This window comes from Numenius arquata, chromosome 16, assembly GCF_964106895.1.
Source record: "Numenius arquata chromosome 16, bNumArq3.hap1.1, whole genome shotgun sequence".
Taxonomy (NCBI): Eukaryota; Metazoa; Chordata; class Aves; order Charadriiformes; family Scolopacidae; genus Numenius; species Numenius arquata.
This window is the reverse complement of record NC_133591.1, coordinates 4,368,808-4,391,588: the sequence shown is the minus strand read 5'-3', so window position 1 is coordinate 4,391,588 and position 22,781 is coordinate 4,368,808. Positions and strand designations below refer to the sequence as shown.

The following is a 22,781-nucleotide window of genomic DNA, read 5'->3' as shown; positions in this document are numbered from 1 at the left end:
TTTTTAAAGAAAACTCAGGAAATCTTTGGACATGTACTGGAAGATGGAGAACTCCGAAGGTATGTGTGTTGTCTTCTATATAATATGGTGAATTGTTAACTTGCAAGTTTAACTATATCTGGCTTTTTTAAGAAACTTAACAGTGTGTGTGATTCAGAACTTACTGTTGTGTTCTTATTTTTACTTTCTGGTGACATCTGTTTTGAATCATCAGATACTTCCTTATGCAATGAAATGCCATTTGCAATAATTTACAGATATAAATGCGTGCTTAAGAGTAGCTATTTGGAGGTTTTCTCCTTGTTTTCTATATCCTTGGAATCTCTTATCCTTACTCCCTTTTTGAGGCTGAAATATATTTACATTTCAGTGAATATCGATACATTGTGTTTCAGTAGCTATGCTCTACTTGTATTAAAAACAAATGCATTTTTGCAGAGTTATGTATCTGCTTCAGTCACACCCTGTGGATTATAGTTCAAGACTGCTTTTTGCAATTACAACATCTGCCACATCTGTAAGTTTCTGAATTCTTGTCTTAGCTTGCTACTTATTAAACTTTTACCTCTTACTGAAATCAAGTGGTGTCTGCATAACTGTAGGAGTTTCAACCTAAGGCCTCTGTATCTGTGTTTTATACAGTTTATATATCTGTATGAGCTCTGTGTTTCTCCCCACCACCTCCTTTGGGGTAAAACTGGTGTTCATTGAATTTTGCTATTGACCGTCAAGAGCAGCCTTTGAACTCTGGGTTTTCTAAACTTATTGTTGATATTGTCTGAAAATAACTTCATTGTACATTTTCTAGAATGTGCTTTAAGCTGCTGTAATACATTGGCTCACTTTGGGTGGAATTAAAGCAGAATGGTAAAAATATTTTAGCAGAACCTTAACTTTCAGTCTTTCACACTTCCTAAATGTATTTATTTTTGATACTATATATCACAGATATTTTTCTTGCCTGCATTAATAGTCCTAAATCTAGAAAACCACCTAGTTTAGTAGTGTTCTATGAAGTTGACAAATTTCAACTGGTATAAAAGTTAAGTGTGAGCCAGTCTGTTACTTAGTATGTATTTCCACTAAATTAATAAAAAAAAAAAATATCTTGAGAAGGATCATGCTAGACATATATAACCCTCTTTCTAGCTGTTCAGCCAGTTGTTGTGACTTTTCACTGTGTTTTTCTCCCCGCTCAGCCGATTGGTGTCACTCAGCTGACATTTGTTCACAGGAGCAGGGCACTAAAGTGTTTGCTCTACTTGGCAGATACCAAAACTGTGGAAACGCTCTTCAAGAAACCCATTGAGGAAGTAAAGTAAGATGAATTTTCCTGAAGGTGTTCCTTAATAACGATGTTTTCTTGGTCTTTAACAGCCATTGGAAAGAAATATGCGATATTTGGAGAATTCTTTTTTTACTAATCTGGTTTTTGAGCTTTTAGAATCTGTTTCTGAAGAGTATAATTAGATCTTTTATCTTCACTGTAATGCAGTCTAGTACATCACTGTCCTAATTTGTAAACCTGATAGTAGTATGACATTACATTGAAAATATTTTATTCCTTTTTGCATAGATTGCAGTTACTTCTCTAGTAACCAAAGCATTTTCTCCCACTCAGATATATATCGTAGTCTGTTCAGAGTTCAGAACTGGTCATCTTACAGAGACATAGACCTCTGCAAAAATAAGGAACCAAAATCCCAGCAGAATAATGTTGTTTCTCTGGAAATATCTGTAGAACTAACTTCCTTAGAAAATATCCAGAATAGAATTTCAATGTTGATAATCTGGAATCAGGGCCTTTTTAATGGAAAGCAATGTTTTCAGAGTACACCATGCCAAAGAGCTACATAGGGGTTTCTGTAAATATGCAGTCTCTGTGCTTGAATTAAATTTTAGTTTTAAGAGTTATAGTAACTAGTTTGTCTCTAGAGATGATCCAGGCCATCCATCATTCAGGTGAATGAAGTTTCCCTAAGCAATTAGCAGAAGGTTTTTACTTCATTAAAATCTCCTTCATAAGTACAAATACAATCTATGTTATTTTTTCTTTTTTTTTTTTTAAAGCAATAGAACACTTTTCCAATATTGTCCTGAGCTTGATTATGTGATTTATAATATAATAGTCACTGTAAATATCATTAACTCATGGTTTTGGGGGGACTTTTTTTTTTTACAGGTATTTTCTAAAATGCTGCGTTTATCTGGCAGAGTTTGAAATCTTGAATATCCCATATACTTATGAATCATTTCATAAGAGTCCTAAGGAAGGAATGATCAAGGGGCTGTGGAAGAATCACAGCCATGAACCCACGGTATGATTTTTAAATCCTTTGTAATTCTTTGTTTGTTATACTTTGTCTGCAATTTAACTTTGACAATTACTTTGTGTTACCAAGTATGTTTTGTAAACAGCTAACTTGACACTGAAGACAAGGTCAGGTAAATGAGATTTAGACAATAACAGACAGACAAGAGCATATGACAAAAAATGTGTACTATTCTATTAAGACTTCAACAGTAAAACTTCCAAGTTATAGCCATAAAACAGAAGTGATCTGTTCTTTAGTTGAAATATACACATGCGTGTCTAAAATTTGAAAATGACAGATAAAAAAAGCTTTAGCCTTCCTTACAAGACCATGAATGTATATTAAAATGCAGCGTGTCCTTGCTCTCCTGCAGGCTGTTAGACTGGTGACAGAACTCAGTCTAGAATACAAAGTATACGATTCCCAGCTGTGGAATGGCCTCCTACAGAAACTCGTTGGCTTCAATATGGTAAGGAATTTTGAAGCATGAAGTTCTGTAGCGAGGTGAGAAAAAGGCTTTTTTATCCACTGATTTCTAAAGAATGTGATAGATACATAAACTATACACTTACTGTAAACCATTATTTCTATATGCATCAGTTACTCCTCCCAAAGCAACAGAGGTACCTTAAGGGACTGCAGACAAGACAAGAAGCCTAATGCAGTTCTGTAGATTATTGCCAAATCTTCAAAAACACTGTAGCGTTTTATAATGAAATATTTTTTTTTCAGATTCAATATCTGAGAAGAGTTTTGATAGCAATTACTGGGATTCATTCATTATGGGAGGTAAGTAAATATTCTGTGACTCCTTATTCTTCACTTAAGAGGAGCTTAGCATCCTGTTTGTGAGTGTGAATGGCAGCCTTCTATGCCATTTCATCTATGCTTGAAAAGTTTTGGAATGACTTTTTATGGCAATACAATATGCAGATGAGTATCATTATCAAGCACTGAAATAGCATATTTTGCACTTGTGGTTCCTTCAGTAAACACTTACTTGGAGGGTTTTGTAAAGTTGGACAGAGTAATTTTACCATCAGTCAAAATATGGCTAGACCTTAGACTATGAGATGAGGAAAGCAATACTAGGGAATGATTCATCCAGGATAAAAAGAAAAGAAAATTGACAGGCTTCTTCCACTGACAGTGGGTCAGGATGTCTGTGTTTACAAATACACTTACTTACAACTGTGTTTGGCTATTAATTTAAAACTTTGTTGTCAACAGATTCCCAACTTCAGTCGAGCTTGGCGAAGTGTAGTTCTGTCACCATTTGTCACAGGTAGGGTTGTTATGAGCTATCATGCTTGTATAGTAACTTGGTTATATATTTACTTTACCGTGTTGTCTTTATTTTTTAGCTTCATGTCCACTGGCTCCTAAACAGTTAGAGGAATGTTGCGAGTGTTTTGTGATTCTGCTCAAGTAAGTAGATGATACATCCCACAGTTGTATTAGTTTGAGTGGGAATGTCCATTTGTAATTTCTCATCCAACAGTCTGCCCTGGAACAATTTATCTGCCCAGTCGCTGCCCCCATGAGGGGTATCTCTTCCTGGCCTGACATTTTTAAAGGACTCATGGTCAACCCTAAAAGTCCAGTTAATATTTTTCTTAGCCAAAATATAGCACATTTCCTAAAACATTACCACAGAGTAGAAGAGAGAATTCATTTTCCTACAAAGAATAAATCTGACATGACAAAAATGTAATAGCTGCACATCTGTAAACGTGGTTAACCTACGGTATTAATGTTCCAAAATATTCTATACATAAGCCAGTTTTGCATTGCCTTTACAATGTAAAAAAGCACAATAAATCATTATCTTATTCAACACAGAGCTCTGACTTACTCAAGAGAAGAACCAAAGCTCAGAGAGCCTGACTTGAACCAAAAGTTAGTTAGGAAATTCTGGAAAGGCATCCAGCCAAAGAACCCACCTACGCTACTGTGCATATAGATACATACCAAAGCATTACTCCAGGCAGTTGGGCAACAATTCCACTCAAAACAGGGCCTTGGGTGTTTAGAAAGAGAAACTGGAGTTGGGTGGGTTTTTTTTTTTTCAAGCTAGAAAATAATCATGCATTTGTATTCTGTGAAACTTCAACTCACATAGCTTGGCCATTTCTGAAAATAAGATGAGGTTAAAATGTATTGTTTTATCTGGCTTAAAAATCTCAGTGGGGTTTCGTTGACAGTACTAAGACACCGAGTTACATGTTTTGGCTGAGAACTTAAGTCCTAATCTTCTTCTGAAGGTGTCCTGTTCTGGCTGACTTGGATGTCATCGGAATAGCTAAACAATACGCACAGTTGGACCTTCCAGCTTTCGCTTTGGGATGCCTGTTGCTGATTCCTCAGTCGGAGAAGCGAAAGCAGCAAATTCAGGTAAATATTAAGTTTTGTGTTCTACTTGTGCAATGGAAATGTCTTTAAGCAAGTTATGTTCAACACTGACTGTGAAAGATGGTAATATATAATCCCATTTTATTTAAATATGCCACTGCTGACAGCTGCTTGGTGTTTCCCATCCACAAAAGCTATTTCCCTGAATTTGTTCTTCTGAAAGGGATCATGTGAACACTTCCTTTTTTTAAAGCAAAACCAGCTGGCTTCAAGTCATCCTCAGCAGCTTTGTCATATGACTTTGCCTTTGAGGCTTTGAGGATATTTTATGGAATCCCACCCATAAAACCCATGGGGAAAAAAAAAAAAAACAACCAAACAAAACAACACAAAACCCAAACCAACAAAACCCAAGCCATAGCCATATACCTGCTAGAGCAGTGTGAAGTTACGGTAATGTATATAATTGCTGAGAAGCTACCAGCGGGCTCGTTTCACAGCAGGTTGTAAGCAAAGTACCAAATCCTTTTTGGAAAAAGGATTTGAAAGGTGTTGAGTTGAAAGGCCCTGACTTCGTAGAAAGATGCTTGATAGGTATCACAACTTCTGATGTAAACCTTTTGCCTTAAAGCCATGTTCTCACTCTTCATGTATCTTGACAGTTACCTTTCTCTTCTCATTTGTTTCCATTAATTTATGCTCTATATTGTTCTCCCAGATGAAGCATTATAGGCTGTTCCCTTATTTGTCACGAGCAAACCAGCACTAGTAAATGCATCTTAAATTTAGACTTTCAGTCATTGAAGTTAAGCTTAGAAAGATTTTCCCAAATTACAGCATTAGTGTAAGACATACAGTCTGCTGGCAGCGAGTCAAAAAAAAAAAAAAAATAATCAAAGCAGCTACAGCAAAATATCCTTTGAGAGTTAAAAGCAACAAGCGCTACTCTTTCAGTCAAACTGCACAGATCCTGGTTTGATAATTGTATGTTTTTACCTAGAATTTCAAAATATTAATTGTTCTTGAATAAAGCAAATGCTTGTTCTGGAGGCAGAGTTTCTACTTTAATCATTCACAGAATATTAATGTTTCATAACTTATTTTTGCAAGGGTTTCTTATCAACATGTAACACAGAAACTGTGCTGCAACAAATAGACGAACACATGAACACTGGAGAAGTGGTGGCATTTGCTTCTCAGGTAAAGAAATAAAATTTACTTCACTTGCCTTTGACTTAGAGGCTTTTTTGCTACATAAGTGTACACAGAACCTTTTTTCCCCTCTCCCTCCTGACCTTGCCAACCATTAGTTGACATAATGCACATTTCTAAAATATAGCAACATTTGCAGGGTTTTTTTGCATTTTTATTCATGTTATGCAACTGAAAAACTTCTTGTATATACACAAGATGCTGTGTTACAGGCTGCCCCTGTGTGTAGGGCAGCGTTGTTTGCAGCAGTGATAAAATATTTATCTCGAAAAATAAAGTAAGCAAAAAGGCCAAAGGGCTTATGAAACTGCATCTCTCTTGCCTTGCCTTGGGCTGCCTTCCTAAGGGCAAGTTTCTTAACTCATTCCCTTATCTGAATCCCAAATTAGTCTTTATAAAATCTGCCATTTCACAGCACCAAAAAAAATTTTTCAAGAAGCCCTGCTCTACGGGGGGTCTAATAAGAAAAGTAAAATTTTTTAATGTTAAAACATTAATACTTTTCCATTACTAAAACTTGAATCTACAGATTAGGTCTTTGGTTTTGGACAGTATCATCAATGAGAAGCTGTATGGAAAATTATTGAAAACTAAGTATTTTCCACTGTTGAAGCAACAACTGATGAATACTCACCGAATGAAAGAACTGGTAAATTATTTTGCCAAAAAGAACTGGTAAGTTAATATAACAGGTGATGCATGACTGATAGCAATTACGGAAGCTGAATCGCTCCTTAATGTTGTTGTGGTTTTTTGTTTTTTTTTTTCATTTATTTGCAGTCATGGAGATTTTCTAGTACTTAGTCTCTAAGAAATTTTAAAGTATTGCTAAGTTCAGTAAAGAAATCAAATGAAAAAATCTCACCTTGCTGCTTTGCATAGTTAGGATAGAGTTTTACAGTATCATTTGAGCCAGACCGAGAGCTTATTGAGCCTAGGCTGGGAGGCAGATCAAATGCAATTAAAACAGCAAAAGTAACCCCACTGAAAAAGCAAATACTTTTGGATTTATTCACTTCACCGTACCTTCAGATGAATCCAGCTTAGTGGCATCATGGAGTCACAGCTTCAGTAGTAAGAATGCTCTGAAAAAAAAATAAATGAACTGCCTGTGCTCAAGACTTAAGAATTAGGGTGTTTGCTGCTCAGTTTTTCAGGAGCGAGAAACACCTCTTACAGTCCACTTAAATAAAGCAAAGGGTTTTGCTGCTGAACCTGCCACAGGGCAGTTCTCCATCAGCAATCAGTGACTGGGCTCATTGTCCTCAGCTGCAAACTGTCCTTTCAGACCCCAGATACTCGCTATTGCAAGTCACTGTGTTAGCAGTTCACCTGCAGTCAGAATGGGGCAGGAACCAATAAATAACCACTTAAATTCTAGTATATATTGGGTTTATTAACAGCCACAGGTTAAATGTTTGGCTTGTCATGGATTGCTTTCCTCTGCTGGGAATGGTGGGACCTATCTGACTTCAAAAATGTGGGGTCAAACCTTATTTTTATACTTCAGTGTATATAGTCTAAATGCTTGGCTTTTTAGAGAACTTGTTGACAAAGTTAATAAGGTTTTGCCTCCTACAGCATTGATGATGCAATAGCCCTAATTCAAGAGTATCAAGAGAAATGTGGAAATCCCGCTCTGGGAGACGTACCATCTTCTGATCTTCTGAAGGTAAAAGAAACCACTTTTGTACATCATGCAGGACTTTTCTCCTGTTTTTCTAAACCAAGACTTTCATTCAACTTCTAGCAAAAATACTTGTTAGCTGGTTTATTTTATTAAAATATATTGAATATAATAAAATATCCTATTATTAATTCAAATAATTAATTTTACTTAAACCAAATCTGTGCCGTGAAAAACCTCATGCTTGCAAGTATTTTCACAGGTTTTAGATTATATCCTGTTTTCCTAAGCCCTAGTAAAATCGTTTTCTTACCTTCCAGCTGTATCTGGATGGACCAGAGGAGACTTGTGTACAGAACGGTCACAGATAAGGCCTTATTTACCCTTTTCTCCCTCTACTGGCAAGACGAGGGCTGTGCATTGGGAAGTCTCACTGCTCAGGTGAACATTAAACTAAACCCTCAATGCTCTTTTACTAAAAGCTGCCCTGAGCTTTCCACTATTTTTTAAACTGTTCTAGGCTGTTCCTTTTCCATACTCTATCCCCATTGGAACAGTTTAGATTTGCAGCAGAGTTTTAGAACAGTTTCCTGTTTCTATTCAACACTTTGATTTTTAGGAAGGATTAAAGTTTATTTCCTTTTGTATTTCTCTGTATTTAAGTCTGCTGTCAGGATCACTCTAAGATATCATTCATGCAAGCATAACTTTGTGTTACCGTGATAAACTTTTATTTAAAAAGTGGTATACTTCATGTAAAATAAACTTTGTAGACAAATTGTAATTTTAACTACAGTAAGCACAAATAAAGAGACTTAGCTATCAATTTTGGCCTTACAGTGTTCTATAAACCTTTTTTAATTATGAAATTGTCAGTAAGTTGATCAGTGCTCAGTCACTAACCTTCTGTGAATAACGTCTGCCAAGGTTTTCTTTTCAACTTTTTTTCTTTCTGTGTGGCTGCAGCTGGATAAAGCAACTGGCACGTGTTTCACTGCGTGAAATAGCAGTTAGCCAACGGTTCCCGAGATACCAGGCTGAAATGTTTGGTCTTTTTCTAAGGTAAAGCAGGTTTATTTTGAACAGAAATAAGTTATTCAGTCAGCTCATGACACAGAAGTAAAGGGTTTAGCTGATCCCTTAAGTTCTATGGGGAAACCATTACTTTAATTCAAACCTTCATGACAAATACTGCCCAGCTTTTTGCACAGCTACTGCCCTGGAAACAGTCCTAACAAAGAGGCCAAGTGAAGAGGCCTCCATTTTAAACCTGATCCTGTAGAAGACAAAAGATAAAACTCTATTTTTATTGGAAAGTTAGCAGCGATGAGAAATGGGAGCTGTTAAAACACATTCAGCTCCCTGCAGTCATGAGGGCAGGAGAGCCAAAAGGTCCTGTCTTCTTCAACAGCCACTGGTTTAGTCTCCGGCAGCCGTACGAACACCACGTGGAATTAAATCATTTAATACCTCTGTACATGGCGCTAAGTGCATATACCTGTAGGGTCAGATATAAGCCCTAAATAAAAAAAGCCTCTCTTCACTGTTTATAGATTTAATGAGACCATCATTCATTAAAGCATAGTAGTATTTGAAACAGCTTTGATTATAAAAAGACTAAGCTTCCTATAGTAAAATTATTACTTTAAGTTCTATTAACTTAATTGGGAATGTTATATTGAGAAAATTAAATATCAACTGGATTCTGAAGCAAACAGAACATGGACCCAGAGCCCTCAGTCTTTTTGTTCAAGCCCTTTAGACGTATCCTTCAGAAGTCAGTCCCCAAATGAGAGCACCAAGCATTGTAAAAGCAACAACTGTTGCGTTTTTCTCCAACAACAGTTCATAAAATTTAGTTTTTCTATGAAGCAGAGTTTATTACACCATTAAGGAACAGTATTTAAACAGTTATTTTAATGGAATATATTACAAATCAATTCATACAGAGAAAAGCAAACACAATGTTGTTTTAAAGTTATTACCAATAAGCTACATCGTTAAGCTGTTAGCGAGAGTGTCGTACTGTAAACTAGCAATCAAGTATTGTAGTAACTTGCAGTTCAGAATGAGATGGTAAAAATACCAGACAAGCAAAGACATTTTTAAGACTTCTTGTACTCAATTCTTTCTACTTTCACATCATCTCCAATTAGTTGATAGACGTATGTAACTACTGTAGAAGCCTGGATATCCATCAGCACAAACGAAGGAATGATGTTGCTGGAAAGAGAGGGAAAAAAAATCCTATTAATTGTGCCCATATAATCACCTTAGCAGTGTTTCACCACTACTTAATAGAAATCAATCTAAGGAAAATTGGTAGGAATTGTGTAAGCACGGAACATCAGATACAAAGCTTTACATACTCCGTTCTCATCTGTTTCGTTCAAGGAGGTTTAACAAGTATCATCAACCCTTCCTCCCTGACATTTAGAATGTAAACATTCGCCTTCACCAGAAGTTCTGGAGTTCAGTTTTGTTATCAAGAAGAAACCTCCCCACAGGTATTTCCCACACTTCACTTACTTGTCTAAGGCATGATAAGCTCCTGTAGCTGATCCTGGGTTGATATAGAACTTGTTTTCGTGTTCGAATGCCTCAAATTTGTGTGTATGTCCCGAAATTAGGATGTCCACATCAAACTGCCTCTGTAGCAGCGCCAGGCTGGCCATGTCACCCCAGGGAATAACCTGATGGCCATGAATCAGCCCGATTTTGAACTGTCCAACAGTTACAACTTTCTGTTCAGGATAATTCAGGTTCTAAAAATAAAAACAAAACAAAACAAAAAAACCAAAACAATACATTAGATATACAGATTTAGATTTAAAAACAACTCTGCAATAGCAAGAAGAGAGGGGGAAAGCTTATGGAAATATTCAATGCAATTGGCCCCATTGCTGCAAAATGAGAGCTACAAAGCTGCTTTTATGAGCACTGCAGAGAACACAATGAAATTCAAAAGTCTGACAACAGCGGGTCCTGTTTGCTGGAGTCCTAGACGTAGCCAAGTATAAATATGCAAATTACTTTTACTCACACTGATGACAGATGAGAACTTAATGTGCAGTTCCCATTATTGACTCTAAGCCCAACTCTTTTGCCCAGTTTGCTTTTCATGTGCGCTTCGTACCACAAAACCTCGGTTTGCCCACTTTTACTTGAATTATAAATAACCCAAGTGTTGCCTTTATGTCAGAGAGGCACAAAAAGAAAAACGTCATTACCAAGAGAGGACGCTACCTCATCAAAGTCCCCTCTGACAACATGAACATCCCCAGCCAGAGTCTTGAGGTAGTCGTAAGTGTCCTTGGTGCAGAGGTTTCCAGTGCAGAGGATGTGTTGGATCTTTCCTGGAACCAGCAGTTTTTTGAATTTGGCTGGGAGGCTGTTGCATCGATGCGGAATGTGGAGATCTCCTAATACTAACACCAACTGAGCGGGTGTCACAGCAGGGAAGAAAGATCATTTACAGACACTTATTAAGACAAGAATCATGAGGGAACAGAAAACACTGCAATGTCTTCTTCAGTTTCATAACATTTCATTTTGATATAAAAGCTACTAAAATAAAAATGAAATGGTGACGGAATATTGCTATACTGAGGGAAAACAACGCAGAACACTATCCAGAGTGGGGCCTTACAAACACAACGGTCTACAGATTATTAGTTTTTAATTTTGTTGCTGAAAGCCATTGCAAGGTATAACAAAATAAATTTATTTTATGCAAATTTGGGAACCACCATAGACTATCCCACATTTTTCCTCCTTAAACACCAAAAAAAAAAAAATGCTACAGAACATCTCCAGTACATGTTCTCAAGCACAGACCTGGCTAACTGTGCCCACTTCCCTTTAAAACTCTTCTTCCGAGTTTCTTTCTACCTTAATTAACTTCTGTTTTTTTCCTTATTTAAAAAAAAAAAAAAAAAAGAGAAAAAGCAGCAAATTTGCAACATGTTAATAGCTGACCAGAACAGGAAGCTTGTTCAGGGTCCATATAATAGGAACCACTGAAAAACAGAATAAGACTTAATAGTTTAAAAAACCCCCCAGGGAGCTGCAGAGAAGCCGAGCCGGAGTCCTGCGCCCAGCGGGTCTGTTGCCACTGCTCCACATCCACCATTTCAGTACAAGGGATGCACGGAGAATACAAATTTAATGGCGGGCTTCAAAATTAAGGATTCGGACAAAGTAAGACCGTAGTTTAATATTACAGGCTTTAAATCTGCGAATAAAGAAATAATTAATGCAAGCAACAAGGCAATAAATTAATTATGCAAAAAGGGCATGAAAAGCTCTATGAAGCACGGGCTGTTACGCCACTACACTGTAAAAAACACTGGATCTAGAGACAGTTTATCCCTGACAACTCGATAAATAGCTCCTTATTAAAAAGGGACAGTTTTATCTTCCAACCATAACGCTTCCTTAGTCAGACAGTTCCTAAAATGACAGCCAGCAACGTGTTTGTAAACACAGCCCAGATACAGCAGCAGTAACTACGCTAAGAAATTCCCTTTTTTAATATTTTCTTTTTAAATTTTTGGCCCTGTGGCTATCTCCATGCTAACAGTCATCAAAAACAGCAGAGGGAACTCGGGTGGGTTTTATGTTTGGTTTGGGGTTTTTTTTTCAATTATCTCTGTGTCATCATCAAAGCATCTTTGTGGAGATTAGATGGTGGAAGGTATCGGTAAAGCAATACAGGAGTTTTTTTTAATCGATGAGCTACCAATTGGAAACTAAGCCAGGAGAGGAAAAAAACGACACATTTTTGATGGCCCTCCAAGAGTTCCCAGTGAAAAACACCCTCAGTGGCATCAGCCTAGGGATTAAATACTTGAATGCAAGTGAAAAATGGGTGACGAGTGAATTTGTTTATTAAAATGGCAGTAGATAGATTCTCTTACTGATGCTTCAGTGGCTTAGACATGCAGGATCAGTTTCGTATTTAACCTTGACTTCAATTACACTGCCACTTAAAACACGTAACCCCACTGAACTCAGCAGAGTTTGTGCACTCAACAAAGACCGTTTCCTTGGCTGACAAACCCTCAGGCCCCGTATTTTCCCCCAAATCACATCTGAGCTGCCACTAATTAAAGAAAATCTCAGCGAGCTACAGTTACACAGATGAATTTAAAGCACTGAAGCGTTTTTAATAATCACAGGTATCTGCAACGTAAAATAGCAGCGAAGAATGTTACAACATCTGGCTTTAAGTAGGAATTTTAGGTGCGATCTTGAGCGCGGTTTGAACCGCAGCCCCTAATTCACAGGTACCATCTGACATTCGTATCCGTCTAGTGCCATGAACCAGCCCTTACCACCGGGGTTAGCAACAGCCAAGAGAAGGAGACTTACTCTGTGCCCAGCCTTATTGGAATGAAGAAGTTGATTGCAGACAGGGGGAGGGAATGAAAAACAGGGTGAAACATGATCAATGTTAAACAAAAGAAAGCAACAGAAAAAGAAAATACAGCCAAATGAACAAGCAAATAATAATTAATGAATTGTTGATGTTATGAAAGAAGCGTTAAAAAAAAAAAAAAAAAAAAAAAAACACAACCAAAACCACACATTCAATTCAATTAAATCTCGGCTCCTGCGCGCCGCCGCCGGTGACAGCCCCTCGGCGCGGCCTCCTCGCCGCCGCCGGGCCCTCGGCGGGGCTGCGCCTCCTCCCTGCGCTCCCCTCCCGCCCCGCCACCCACCCCGGCTCGGCATGAGGCGAATTGCGCGGCGGCCACGGACAGAAAACGCTTCCTCAGCGCAAGTTCGGCACCGCCGCCCCACGGCCGCCGCCGGGGCCCGCCCGCCCGCCCGCCGCACCGCGCCCCTAACCCAGGCCCGGCGGGCCGCGGCCGGGGTAGAAACGAGCCCCGGGCATCCCCCGGCACCGCAGTGGCGAGCCCCAGCCGGCGAGGAGAGGGTCCTCGGGGGTGCGGGACGGGCGCCCCCGCCGCTCACCATCCTGCTCGGCGCCGCGCTCCCTCACACCCGCCGCCGCGGCTCCTCCCGGAAGGCAGGGCCGGCCCCAACCGGCCGCTACGGCGCCTGCGAAGGGCCAAGCTCCCCTGAAACGCGTTTCTCCGCATCCAGCCCTCTGGCTACATCCGGGTTTCTCAGGAAGGGGCCTTTGCCGCCTTTTCTGCCGCCGTCGTGTGAGGGGAAGGGAAGGGGGCTGCAGCCCGCGGCGGGCCATGAAGTGTGTCATTGGGGGGGCTCATCTCAGAGGTACCCGTGGCCCCAGGGGAGGCAGAAAGCCGGGGACAGAGGGGGGTACGTGGGAGAAACATGCACCCCAGAGCGGGGCCGCCTCAGGGTGGGCACACCTCAGCAGGGACGGCGGCCATGGGCATGTGTGAATGTCCCTGGCACTGCCCTCTGTGGGTGTTCCCATGGGTGTTCTCGGTACAAAGTGGGGCACGAAGCACTGGGAGATTCGTCCAGCCCCGCCATGGTCAGAGCAGAGCTGAGGAGCTGCCTCTTCCTCATCCCCAGGGGGACTCCAGCATTCCTGTTGGGCAGTACACAGGCTCAGAAAGTTATTCAGATTGGAGAGCAGGGGGCTGGGTTTGTCATACACCATTCTCCTTCCAGAGGCCCAACCAGACCACCTGAATGCAGTAATTTAGTGTAAAATGCTGCTCTGCCATTGCCAGGGTGGGCAAAGGCAAATTTTGAGAACCACAGCTGGTTTCTTCTGTGTCTTAGGGCTACATCTTCTCAGATATCCAACTCCTTATGGCTTGCTTGAAATTGTTGCCATCTACAAAATGTAATTTCTAACTTCAGTGGTGTTTTGTCCCATTAGATTGAATTAATTTGTGGTGACATCAGGTCATAGCAGGTGCTGCAAAGGGACAGATGACATTTGAGGTGCCCCTTGTTGGAGGCAGCTTTCCAAAACATCAAGGCACTTGTGCTATTAAAATGGAAAGAGTAATGTTTTCCACCATGTTACCAGTTTTCTTTGAAATGTGTAGAGAATTTGTAATGTTTCTTCTTAAATCATTCTGAAGAAAAATGCAGTATAGCCTTTTTTTTAACTTAGAATGCATATTGCACTGTTTTATTTTCCTGCTAGTGTTCGGAAGAGCGATACATGCCATAGCACGTATTAGCGATGAATTTTGGTTTGACCCCGTAGAAAAAGGTGTAAGTGAATTTGATTTATTCTAATTTAAAAATCTTTCCTGGAAGCATAGTATTTATGTTGCTGGATGTTGTGTTGTTTTCCTACAGGTACCCTTCAGTCCAAGTTACATTCTCTCTCAGCTTCCTCCACTTTCAGTATGGACAAGTGCCATATTTTCTGTAATTGTAATTATGCAGATGAAGTCATGGAAGATTCATTCCTGCTCTGCCCCTAATATTCTTCGATTTTTTGTTACCCAAGCTGAACCTTGTTCAGGACATCTGGATTAATACCAAGGGTTTTACTTCTGTTGTCATGGGTCAAAAGGTTTATGTTTTGTACCACATCAGAAGCTGCCTTTAAACAACATGTTTTTGTACCGGTATGACTCAAGAGGAAGAATGCATCCATTAATATGCCTCCAATTAATCAAACACCATTTCCAGCAGAATTAGGGTTTTCTCTAGAGGTTTCTTAGTTAAAAGTGATCGACTCTCCTTAACTTGCTGGGAGGCTGGGAAATCAGAAGTGGAGATAATTTCTTTTTATACTTGAAGGATTTTTGAGGTGCTGGTAATGTCTTTGCTCATCTGTCCGTATCATGTGCTGGGTGTACAGGAAGGTTGTTTTGGAATAAACTCCAGTGCTTCAAATGCCTCAAATGCAAGCTGAGCTTGAAGTGTTTAGGTAACTCACACTTCAGGGCCACTTAAATGTCCGTAGATTGGATTGCTATGGCTGTATTACACCAGTGACTCCTGACCAGTAAATAATGAGGGTGGTAAGTTTGAACATGTTTATATGCGTGATGCATCTATATTTATTTGGAGAGGTACTCATTTAAAGGCTTTGTGGCTTAGGTGTGGTACTGAAGCACAGAGATGGCTTTTGTGTTAAAGGTTCAATATTAAATAGTTTTGAGTTAAATTATTTCACTTATATTTTCAGCTTGCCTTAAGATCAGTGAATTCTTCAAGGTCAGCGTATGCGTATGTCTTCTTCTCATCTATGTTTTTTCAACATTACCGCTGGACAGCTGTGTCTCAGCCATGTCAGAAGGAAAAACAGTTATCCCTCCCATGTAAATTGATAATTAAGGTACATTTTAATGGATTGTTATGCACAGCTTTGGAAGCAGCAAATTAGCCCAATTTCCAAATGAAATTATAGGGGAAAGCTCATAGAGGCTTGTAGATGGCTCTAAACTCAAGTGCTTTTGAGCAGTTCTGCAAAAGAGAGCATTGTTATTTAATTACGTTCCGAAGTTGTACCTCCTGAGCTGTGCCCTGCGGTTCACAAAGTATGAAGCAGCTTAATCTTCGGGTGAAGGAATACCACATTTCTGCCTCTGGAGTGTTTCTCCTGGAGCCTTCAAAACCAGTATGAGGCAGGAGAGCTTTGACCTGTTGTTTAGCAAACAGGCCCATTGGCCACATGTTGGGTGAGGATGGCGAGGATCAGTATCAGCTGCCTCAGTGTCTGCTTACAAAGGAGTTTGGGGAAGCCATAAAAGCAGAAGGTTCAGATAAACTGTACGAGCGTCGGGAAATAACATTGCAAAATTGGTTGGTGAGTAACCTCTGCACTGATTTTTTTTTTTCTTTTTTTACAGTCAGTTCTTCCTGTATTTAGATGTGTAAATGTCCTGGAAAGGAATGTAGAGAAATGCAGCATTTATACAAATATTAATGATCATCACATAACTTTTCAGCTCCTCTGTAAACATGGTAGGTTACACTTAAAGTGCAGGGCAACGTAATGTTCAGTGTAATTATTAACTGAATGTTATTGATGGAACATTGTTCCAAACACTTGCAGCCTCTTACAGCGTAATTTATATTTATCACGGGCATCGAAGTTATAACAGGTTTTATCAGACAGATGTGGGTGAGTCATTTCCACGTAGCTGGAGTGAGTCGCTTGGTTACTTTCTCTAGTGAGATTTCCCAAAAGAACAATTAATACTGAAAAAAACCCCATTTAAAATTACAGACTAGCATTGATTTTTGTTCATATCCTTTACTTAGGTGTTGTAAAAACATACAATCTGACGTTTCAAGAATGTGATCCGCTGCAGGCTGTCTTTGCAAAGCACATGTGTCCAAACATACTTAAAGTTCACTCCAGGTAATGAATACAAAAACTTTTTTTCTGGGGAAAAAAAATAATCATACAGGAGGCAATACTGCTCTCATAGTCATTAACGTAATCATAACGTGATTAGGGCACAGTTAAAAATGGCAAATTCCTAAATCCTGTATCCTGGTGCTTGATTTTTCACATTACAAGTTAAGAAATGTGGCTCATTCTACCATTAATCCTCAGTCTAACCTTGAGAAGTGTGTGATGTGTAATTTGAATTCACGCCTTGGAGCAACTTCCACCTATGACTAATAAAGCACTGCTTTAATTTTATAGGCAATGAATCCAGTGGGAAAAGTACTTTTTTTTTTTTTTTTTTTTTTTTTAATGCAGTAAGGCAAAGTTCTGCCTTGAAAAGCAGCCCCTGGAGGCGTCCGAGGTTCGGCCTGTCACTGCAAGCAAAGGCAAAGAACAGTTAAACTGTGCTTTTCCTGACAGCTTTTCTATTAAAAGTGTTTCTTGTGCACAGGAGCTCTTGTCACAATAACCCACCATTAAAGGCGTATAAAGATATCTCCATATAGATACTATGTATTGCGTTTATAAAAAGATTATGCAACTTCTAAAACCACGAGCTTTTGAATAAAGAGTATAGAATGCAGAGGTTTGCTCATAATTGTGGTAGATACATATAGAAGGGTAGCAGCAATATATGTATATGCCAGACTGATTTGGCAGCACACACAGGCATTAAATATAAACAAATTCGCTTTCGTAATTACTAGTTGTATTTTCAGATTTCTTATGTACCTATTGCTATATAAATCAATTAAAAAGATACAGCACACTTTAAAGGGTGCACGTTTCAAAAGCAGGTTTTCCAACAGTATTGCCAAGTCACAATTTTAATTTCTAATGTGAGTAACAAATGCTAGGAATTTGTGGCAGGTAAAATTGTTTTCATCTTGAATTAAATTTTCTAGGCTGCTGGCTGATATAATGATTCACTTCCCAACCAGTCAAGAAGAAGTGACCTTATCAGTTACTCCAATGAAAGTTTGTTTCAAGAGTTACACTGAGGAAGACACTGGTAAGGAAATTCAAAATATGGAACAATATTGGGACTTTAAAACAGGTGAACTAAAGAAATAACTATTGCAACATATGTGGAGAATGCATGTTATGGCCAAATGAGAATTTTAAGAGAGGGATCATATATAAAGAGATTTTAAGTCATACTGCCACCCTCTGGTTTTAATGTATTTTAAGAAAGTATTTTAATAACGTTTTCTTGGTATCAGTGGCAGATACCAGACTGAGCAGCCAATTGAAGTAAATTATGCCACTTGCTGTAGGCTTGAACAGAGGTAATTACTGTGCTGCAAGAGCAGAAGCATGGCAACAGACAGGAAAAAGGAGATAATTTTATGTTTTAAAAAAGAACTATTTAAATCTGAATACCATAATTACAGAATTGATATCATTACAGAGCACATTTTAGCAGAAGGGCGATAGAGTGTGTTCGCTGGCCTAACGCTCTTCTGCTGCACGCTGCCATTTTCAGATCTCCATCTGAGATGGAGAACAATCTGGATTCTTGGGGTGTGACTCAAACTAATTTTAAAGATGTAATTGTGTTTTTGAAGTTATAGGTTCTTGTATATCATATAATAAAGGGATGCTTTTCATACTTGCTTATGACCAAAGCTGAGGATAATGACCTAGAAAAAGACGACTGCCTGGAGCGCCGGGGCGGGGACCGCGCCGGCAACAGGCTGAAGCAGTGGAGAGCAAGGATTAAGTGGTGCCAACTGAAGTGAAGCAGGGGAAAAATTACTGAAAATAAGAAGACACTAAAAGAATTACATTTTGAATGACAAATTTTGTTATTTTAGAAATATACACTTAGAAGGGTTATTGTAAGAAAGAAAGTGAAAAAGAATTAATAGGTAAAAATTTAATGAGATACCAAAAAAACCAGTCAAGGAGAAAGAGGAGGAGTTAGAAGCATTGTTCTTGTTGTGTAGCGTGTGATGCAATACAGCGCCTGCAGCAAATGTTCTGTATGTACCGAAACAAAACGTGTCCTTTGAACGTATCATCTGGCCATGGCTTGGGTTTTTCCATGTTCAGGTTTAATTTTCAAAGAAAGAAATTGCACCTTCTGCCTAGACTTGTTGCCATTTGCATGTGGTAGGCTCTGCCTCGTAGAATCAGGCAGGTGTGCTGGAAGTATGTATTTCTATGGTTTGAAGGAACTTTATGAGAGTATATTTGAACACACAGTAGGGCCTTGTTGAAGGTTGTGATTAAAACAAAAACCCTCCAGAGCAGAGAAAGGGAAGACTGAGAATGGTTTTTAATGGATAGTAATACTTTGTTAGCAGCCTGCCTTTGGAGGAGAACTGGGGAGGTGTGTACTCTTTAAGCTGCCATAGATTTTTTTTCTGAATGCCTCTGAGACTGTAACGCATCGTGCAAGTACCCTCTTACTTTCTTCTCACTCACCTAATTACAACTACGGGCTAATCTAATGATAACAAGCAACAATTGAATACCTGAAACTGAAGAGCCTGTTTCCTGTTGCCACTTACGTATCAGGAAAAGATTATAATTTAAAACAAAGAACCTAAGTCCACCTTCATTGTCCTCTGATGATTGTCAGCAATTATGATTAATCTGTTAAAATCATGCGGCGTTTTGGTCCTCCAAACAATAAGCAGCCGGTAATACTATTTGTGATGAAGGCCTGTAGACAAAGCAGATTTACAAGAACAGGAGCAGGTAGCAGGTTAGATCGCACACTGGAACATGAAATAGGTTGTGTTAAAAGCCATTTAAATCTACGTAGTATACTGTAAATAAAGTGAGGATTTTATTTTACTTAATTATGAAATAAATTCAGATAAGCTAAACGTTTCTTACTGTTAGTCACCATAGAAGTACAATTATTTGTTCAAACGATGCTGATGTATAAACCTCGCGGTTATAATCATAGTTTCGTTGAGTTCAAACTTCACTCCATTGAGTCCTTGACTTTCTTGCTATTTTGAACAGATTTTTCAAAGACAATGGTTACTGAAATACGACTAAATCCGGAGGAGTTTGACTACTTTCAAGTTGGAGTAGATTCTGAAGTGACGTTTTGCCTTAAGGAATTGAGGGTAAAGCAAGAATTTGTCTGAAAAATAAAACATTTCCCCTTAATTTGCATGACTTGACGGGGACGATGCAGAATGGTCCCTGGGAGGTGTCCCACCAGCAGCAGGTTTTCACCCGCTGGTTGAGGATTAGCTTTAAAAACCAGGACCTTCAGGACTCCCTCGCAGTGGCCTTTGAAAGCAGTAGAATTTTACCCTCTATTTGCCAATAAACAACAGCTGGGATAAACTTCCATTCTAATGTTGATCTTATGTTTTTAAAACCGCACTTAACCACCCACCCCTTCTTTTCAGGGACTGCTCGCGTTCTCAGAAGCTACCAGTGTTCCCGTCTCAGTCCATTTTGACGTCTCTGGAAAGTAGGTTGTGGGATGTACCTGACCAAAGCTACTGCACTTACACCTCTACAGTCGGGTGTTGTTGGCAGGTTGCTCAATGGGTATTGAACTGGAACAGGAAAATAGATTTTAATTTCCTACCAAAATCTGTATTTCTGTTCTGTGATACGGGGTGAAGTAGCTCGTTATTACGCATAAAGCATTTCACTTAGGCCCCAGTATTGCTGAGCAAGCCGTGCTGACTAACGAGCACCTGGACATGGTACCCGGACACTTCAGGCTCTCAGTCTAAGGCTTGCAGTGATTGTATTGAATAGTCTAAAGAAACAATATATTTTCTGCTCAAAATATAGCGTTAATAGTTACATCTTTAAAACTATAATTTGACTATAATATTGCATAGCATTTGCTCAGTGGTGCTTTTAAATAATCTGTATCAGGAAGCCCTCTCATAGTCAGCAGCAAATACATGAGATTTTCAGCATTTTAAAATCCGTGTGTATAGATTTGCAGGAGCTGTATTTCCTCCCATGATACGTGTAATTACACCTGCTGGTTTGCTCTCTGAATATCTGCGTTTAGGCCAATTGCTTTCAGCGTTGAGGATATGGCGCTGGAAGCCAGCTTTATTTTGGCTACCTTGTGCGACATTGAAAAGGAGTGGGCGTCCCAGCAGCCTCCCGGCTTTTCCCAGCGGCAGGAAAGGTGACGGGGGGCTTCGGGGTGGGGGGGGGAGGGAGGCGCATTGCCTTCAGAGGATGAAGAATGGAAGTTTAAAGCTTTCCAGCCAAGTCAGATTTAAGATGGAAAGGAAGCGATCTGCTCGTTCTTGCCGGGTGTTGGTAAGTGTTATACGGATCCTGGGGTCTTTGTTCACGGACCAGGACTGAAACTGTGAACTAAGAAGGTTCAGGAACATCTTGGCATCATGCACAGCAGTAAAGCTTGGTGCAGGAGCACGCTCCGTGCCAGCTTCTGTTTCCCGTTAGCTCCACGGGGTTCTCTTGCAGTGGGAGGGGAAGGGAAGATACTTGTTGAGAATCTATTCTAAAGCCATCAGGCTTTTCATTAACAGAAAATAAAGACATTCTGACAAAAACACAAAACAGCCAGTTACTAACCTGACCTGCTCTCTCCAACCCAGTTCGAAGACACGTGGGGGTGAATCTGAGAAAACCTCCGTGGACAGAGACAGCGATGCCGACGCAGTTGCTTCCAAAAAGCCTCAGCGGGATGGAAATGCCCCCAACACGGAGCCAGCGAAACCTGCAAGCGTTTGGGTTAAACAGGAGATTACAAATATTCCCAGAGTCCCAAGGAGAGAGGTGCCCGGTGCAGAAGGAATGGCCCTGCCCGAGGCAGAGGACCATGCAATGGGGGAAGGAGAGGCGGCCGAGTCCCATTCCCAGAAGGTAAGGAGACTCCCAGGCGTATGTGCAGTGGAAGAGCTTAGCTGGTGCTTAGCCAAATGCCGCCTGTCTCTGGGGGCTGCTCCGGGTTGATAATTCAGTTCTGCACGTGGTGTTTCAATGGAAGCAGCTTTCACAGCAGCCAAAACCCACCACTACCACGTCTAACTGTAATGCTGGGAATACTGACAGAGGGCAGGTGTATTTTCTTAGGAAACACTGCAGATTATGGATAAAGATTTTTAAATGGCAAAAGCTTCAGAAATAATTAACCCCCGAATTCTCTATCACGTGCAGTTTCTTACTTCTATAAATATTCCGTTTTCCAGTTTCATTCCTTATTTTTCGGAGCGGTTTCTTGCACGGAGAAGGATGCCATCAGCCACACCTTCTGTAGTTTAGCCACAGCTAGTGACACCGAGGAGGACACTGGCAGCGTGCGGAGCTCCCAGGTTCTCCAGCGACACAAAGCGCCTGAAACCCAAGCGAAGGCCGTCAGGGGCTGCCTTAAAAGATAAAAGCGTATTTCACAGGGTAGTCGTGGCGCTGTCTCTAGGTTTAGAAAGAAGTCTAATTGTGGTTCTCCAGCAAGTGGGAACTCGATGGAAACCTTCTCACTAGAGAATTCAAAACCGCGTTATCTCTTCAGGCAAATTAAGCCGCCTTAATTTGAAGTGAAGTTAAAAGCGCTGGAAAATAAACCCAGCCAAACACGTCATTGCTACGGGATAGCTGGTTGTTTACGGCAGCTTCGTAGAACTGGCATTTAACTGAAGAAACGAAGTTGTCATAGAAATGCATTGGAAAAAAAAAAGAATAAAAGTGATGTTGGAAAGCGTGAGTTTGAGGTGTGTGCGCTCCAGACGTGGGTTATCCTTTCCCTCTCCTGCCTCCCTTCTGGGAGCTGGGAACACCGCGAGGGTCTAACGAGAGCCCCACACCCCAGGGACTGGTGGCCGCACGTCTCGGCGCCACCGGTGCCATTAACAAACAGAGCTTTCGCAGTCAACTTTACTTTAAAAAACACATTTTAGTATAAATACTATATTTATTAAATATCTTTACAATTCATTTAAATGTATTTACAGAACTATTCCTGCATAAGTTATACCTCAGACATGAAATTCACATAATC

At 39.9% G+C, this 22,781-nt stretch overlaps 3 protein-coding genes across 3 annotated transcripts in view; 2 read left to right on the top strand and 1 right to left on the bottom strand.

Moving 5' to 3' along the window:
- The window catches only part of KNTC1 (kinetochore associated 1), a 36,806-nt gene extending 28,476 nt beyond the window's left edge, over positions 1 to 8,330 (top strand). Inside the window, exons 50-62 of the mRNA XM_074159787.1 lie at positions 10 to 59; positions 439 to 517; positions 1,200 to 1,318; positions 2,183 to 2,318; positions 2,689 to 2,784; positions 3,048 to 3,104; positions 3,546 to 3,600; positions 3,680 to 3,743; positions 4,580 to 4,709; positions 5,778 to 5,867; positions 6,409 to 6,554; positions 7,461 to 7,551; positions 7,827 to 8,330. Of these exons, the coding sequence (XP_074015888.1) occupies positions 10 to 59; positions 439 to 517; positions 1,200 to 1,318; positions 2,183 to 2,318; positions 2,689 to 2,784; positions 3,048 to 3,104; positions 3,546 to 3,600; positions 3,680 to 3,743; positions 4,580 to 4,709; positions 5,778 to 5,867; positions 6,409 to 6,554; positions 7,461 to 7,551; positions 7,827 to 7,877 (1,164 nt within the window). The 3' untranslated portion in view covers positions 7,878 to 8,330. The remainder of the gene's footprint in view (positions 1 to 9; positions 60 to 438; positions 518 to 1,199; positions 1,319 to 2,182; positions 2,319 to 2,688; positions 2,785 to 3,047; positions 3,105 to 3,545; positions 3,601 to 3,679; positions 3,744 to 4,579; positions 4,710 to 5,777; positions 5,868 to 6,408; positions 6,555 to 7,460; positions 7,552 to 7,826) is intronic.
- Positions 8,224 to 13,537, bottom strand: VPS29 (VPS29 retromer complex component). Its single transcript, XM_074159883.1, has 4 exons — positions 13,486 to 13,537; positions 10,753 to 10,944; positions 10,036 to 10,271; positions 8,224 to 9,729 (listed from the first exon to the last, which is right to left on the bottom strand). The coding sequence occupies exons 1-4, from the start codon at positions 13,486 to 13,488 to the stop codon at positions 9,612 to 9,614; spliced, it is 549 nt and encodes a 182-aa protein (XP_074015984.1). The 5' UTR covers positions 13,489 to 13,537; the 3' UTR covers positions 8,224 to 9,611.
- A 181-nt stretch (positions 13,538 to 13,718) lies between these two features.
- Positions 13,719 to 21,914, top strand: RAD9B (RAD9 checkpoint clamp component B). Its single transcript, XM_074159882.1, is given in 11 exon segments — positions 13,719 to 13,752; positions 14,606 to 14,676; positions 15,605 to 15,754; positions 16,269 to 16,383; positions 16,684 to 16,783; positions 17,722 to 17,828; positions 19,796 to 19,902; positions 20,194 to 20,258; positions 20,820 to 20,942; positions 21,382 to 21,789; positions 21,791 to 21,914. Coding segments are annotated over 11 exon segments (1,404 nt in total).
- The last annotated feature ends 867 nt before the right edge of the window (positions 21,915 to 22,781 follow it).

Coding starts and splice junctions, on each gene's coding strand:
- VPS29 (XM_074159883.1), bottom strand. Junction 10,272..10,752: donor TCAGAGGGGACTTTGATGAG/GTAGCGTCCTCT, acceptor TTTTATTTTTAG/AACCTGAATTATCCTGAACA. Junction 9,730..10,035: donor GCTTATCATGCCTTAGACAA/GTAAGTGAAGTG, acceptor CTCTCTTTCCAG/CAACATCATTCCTTCGTTTG.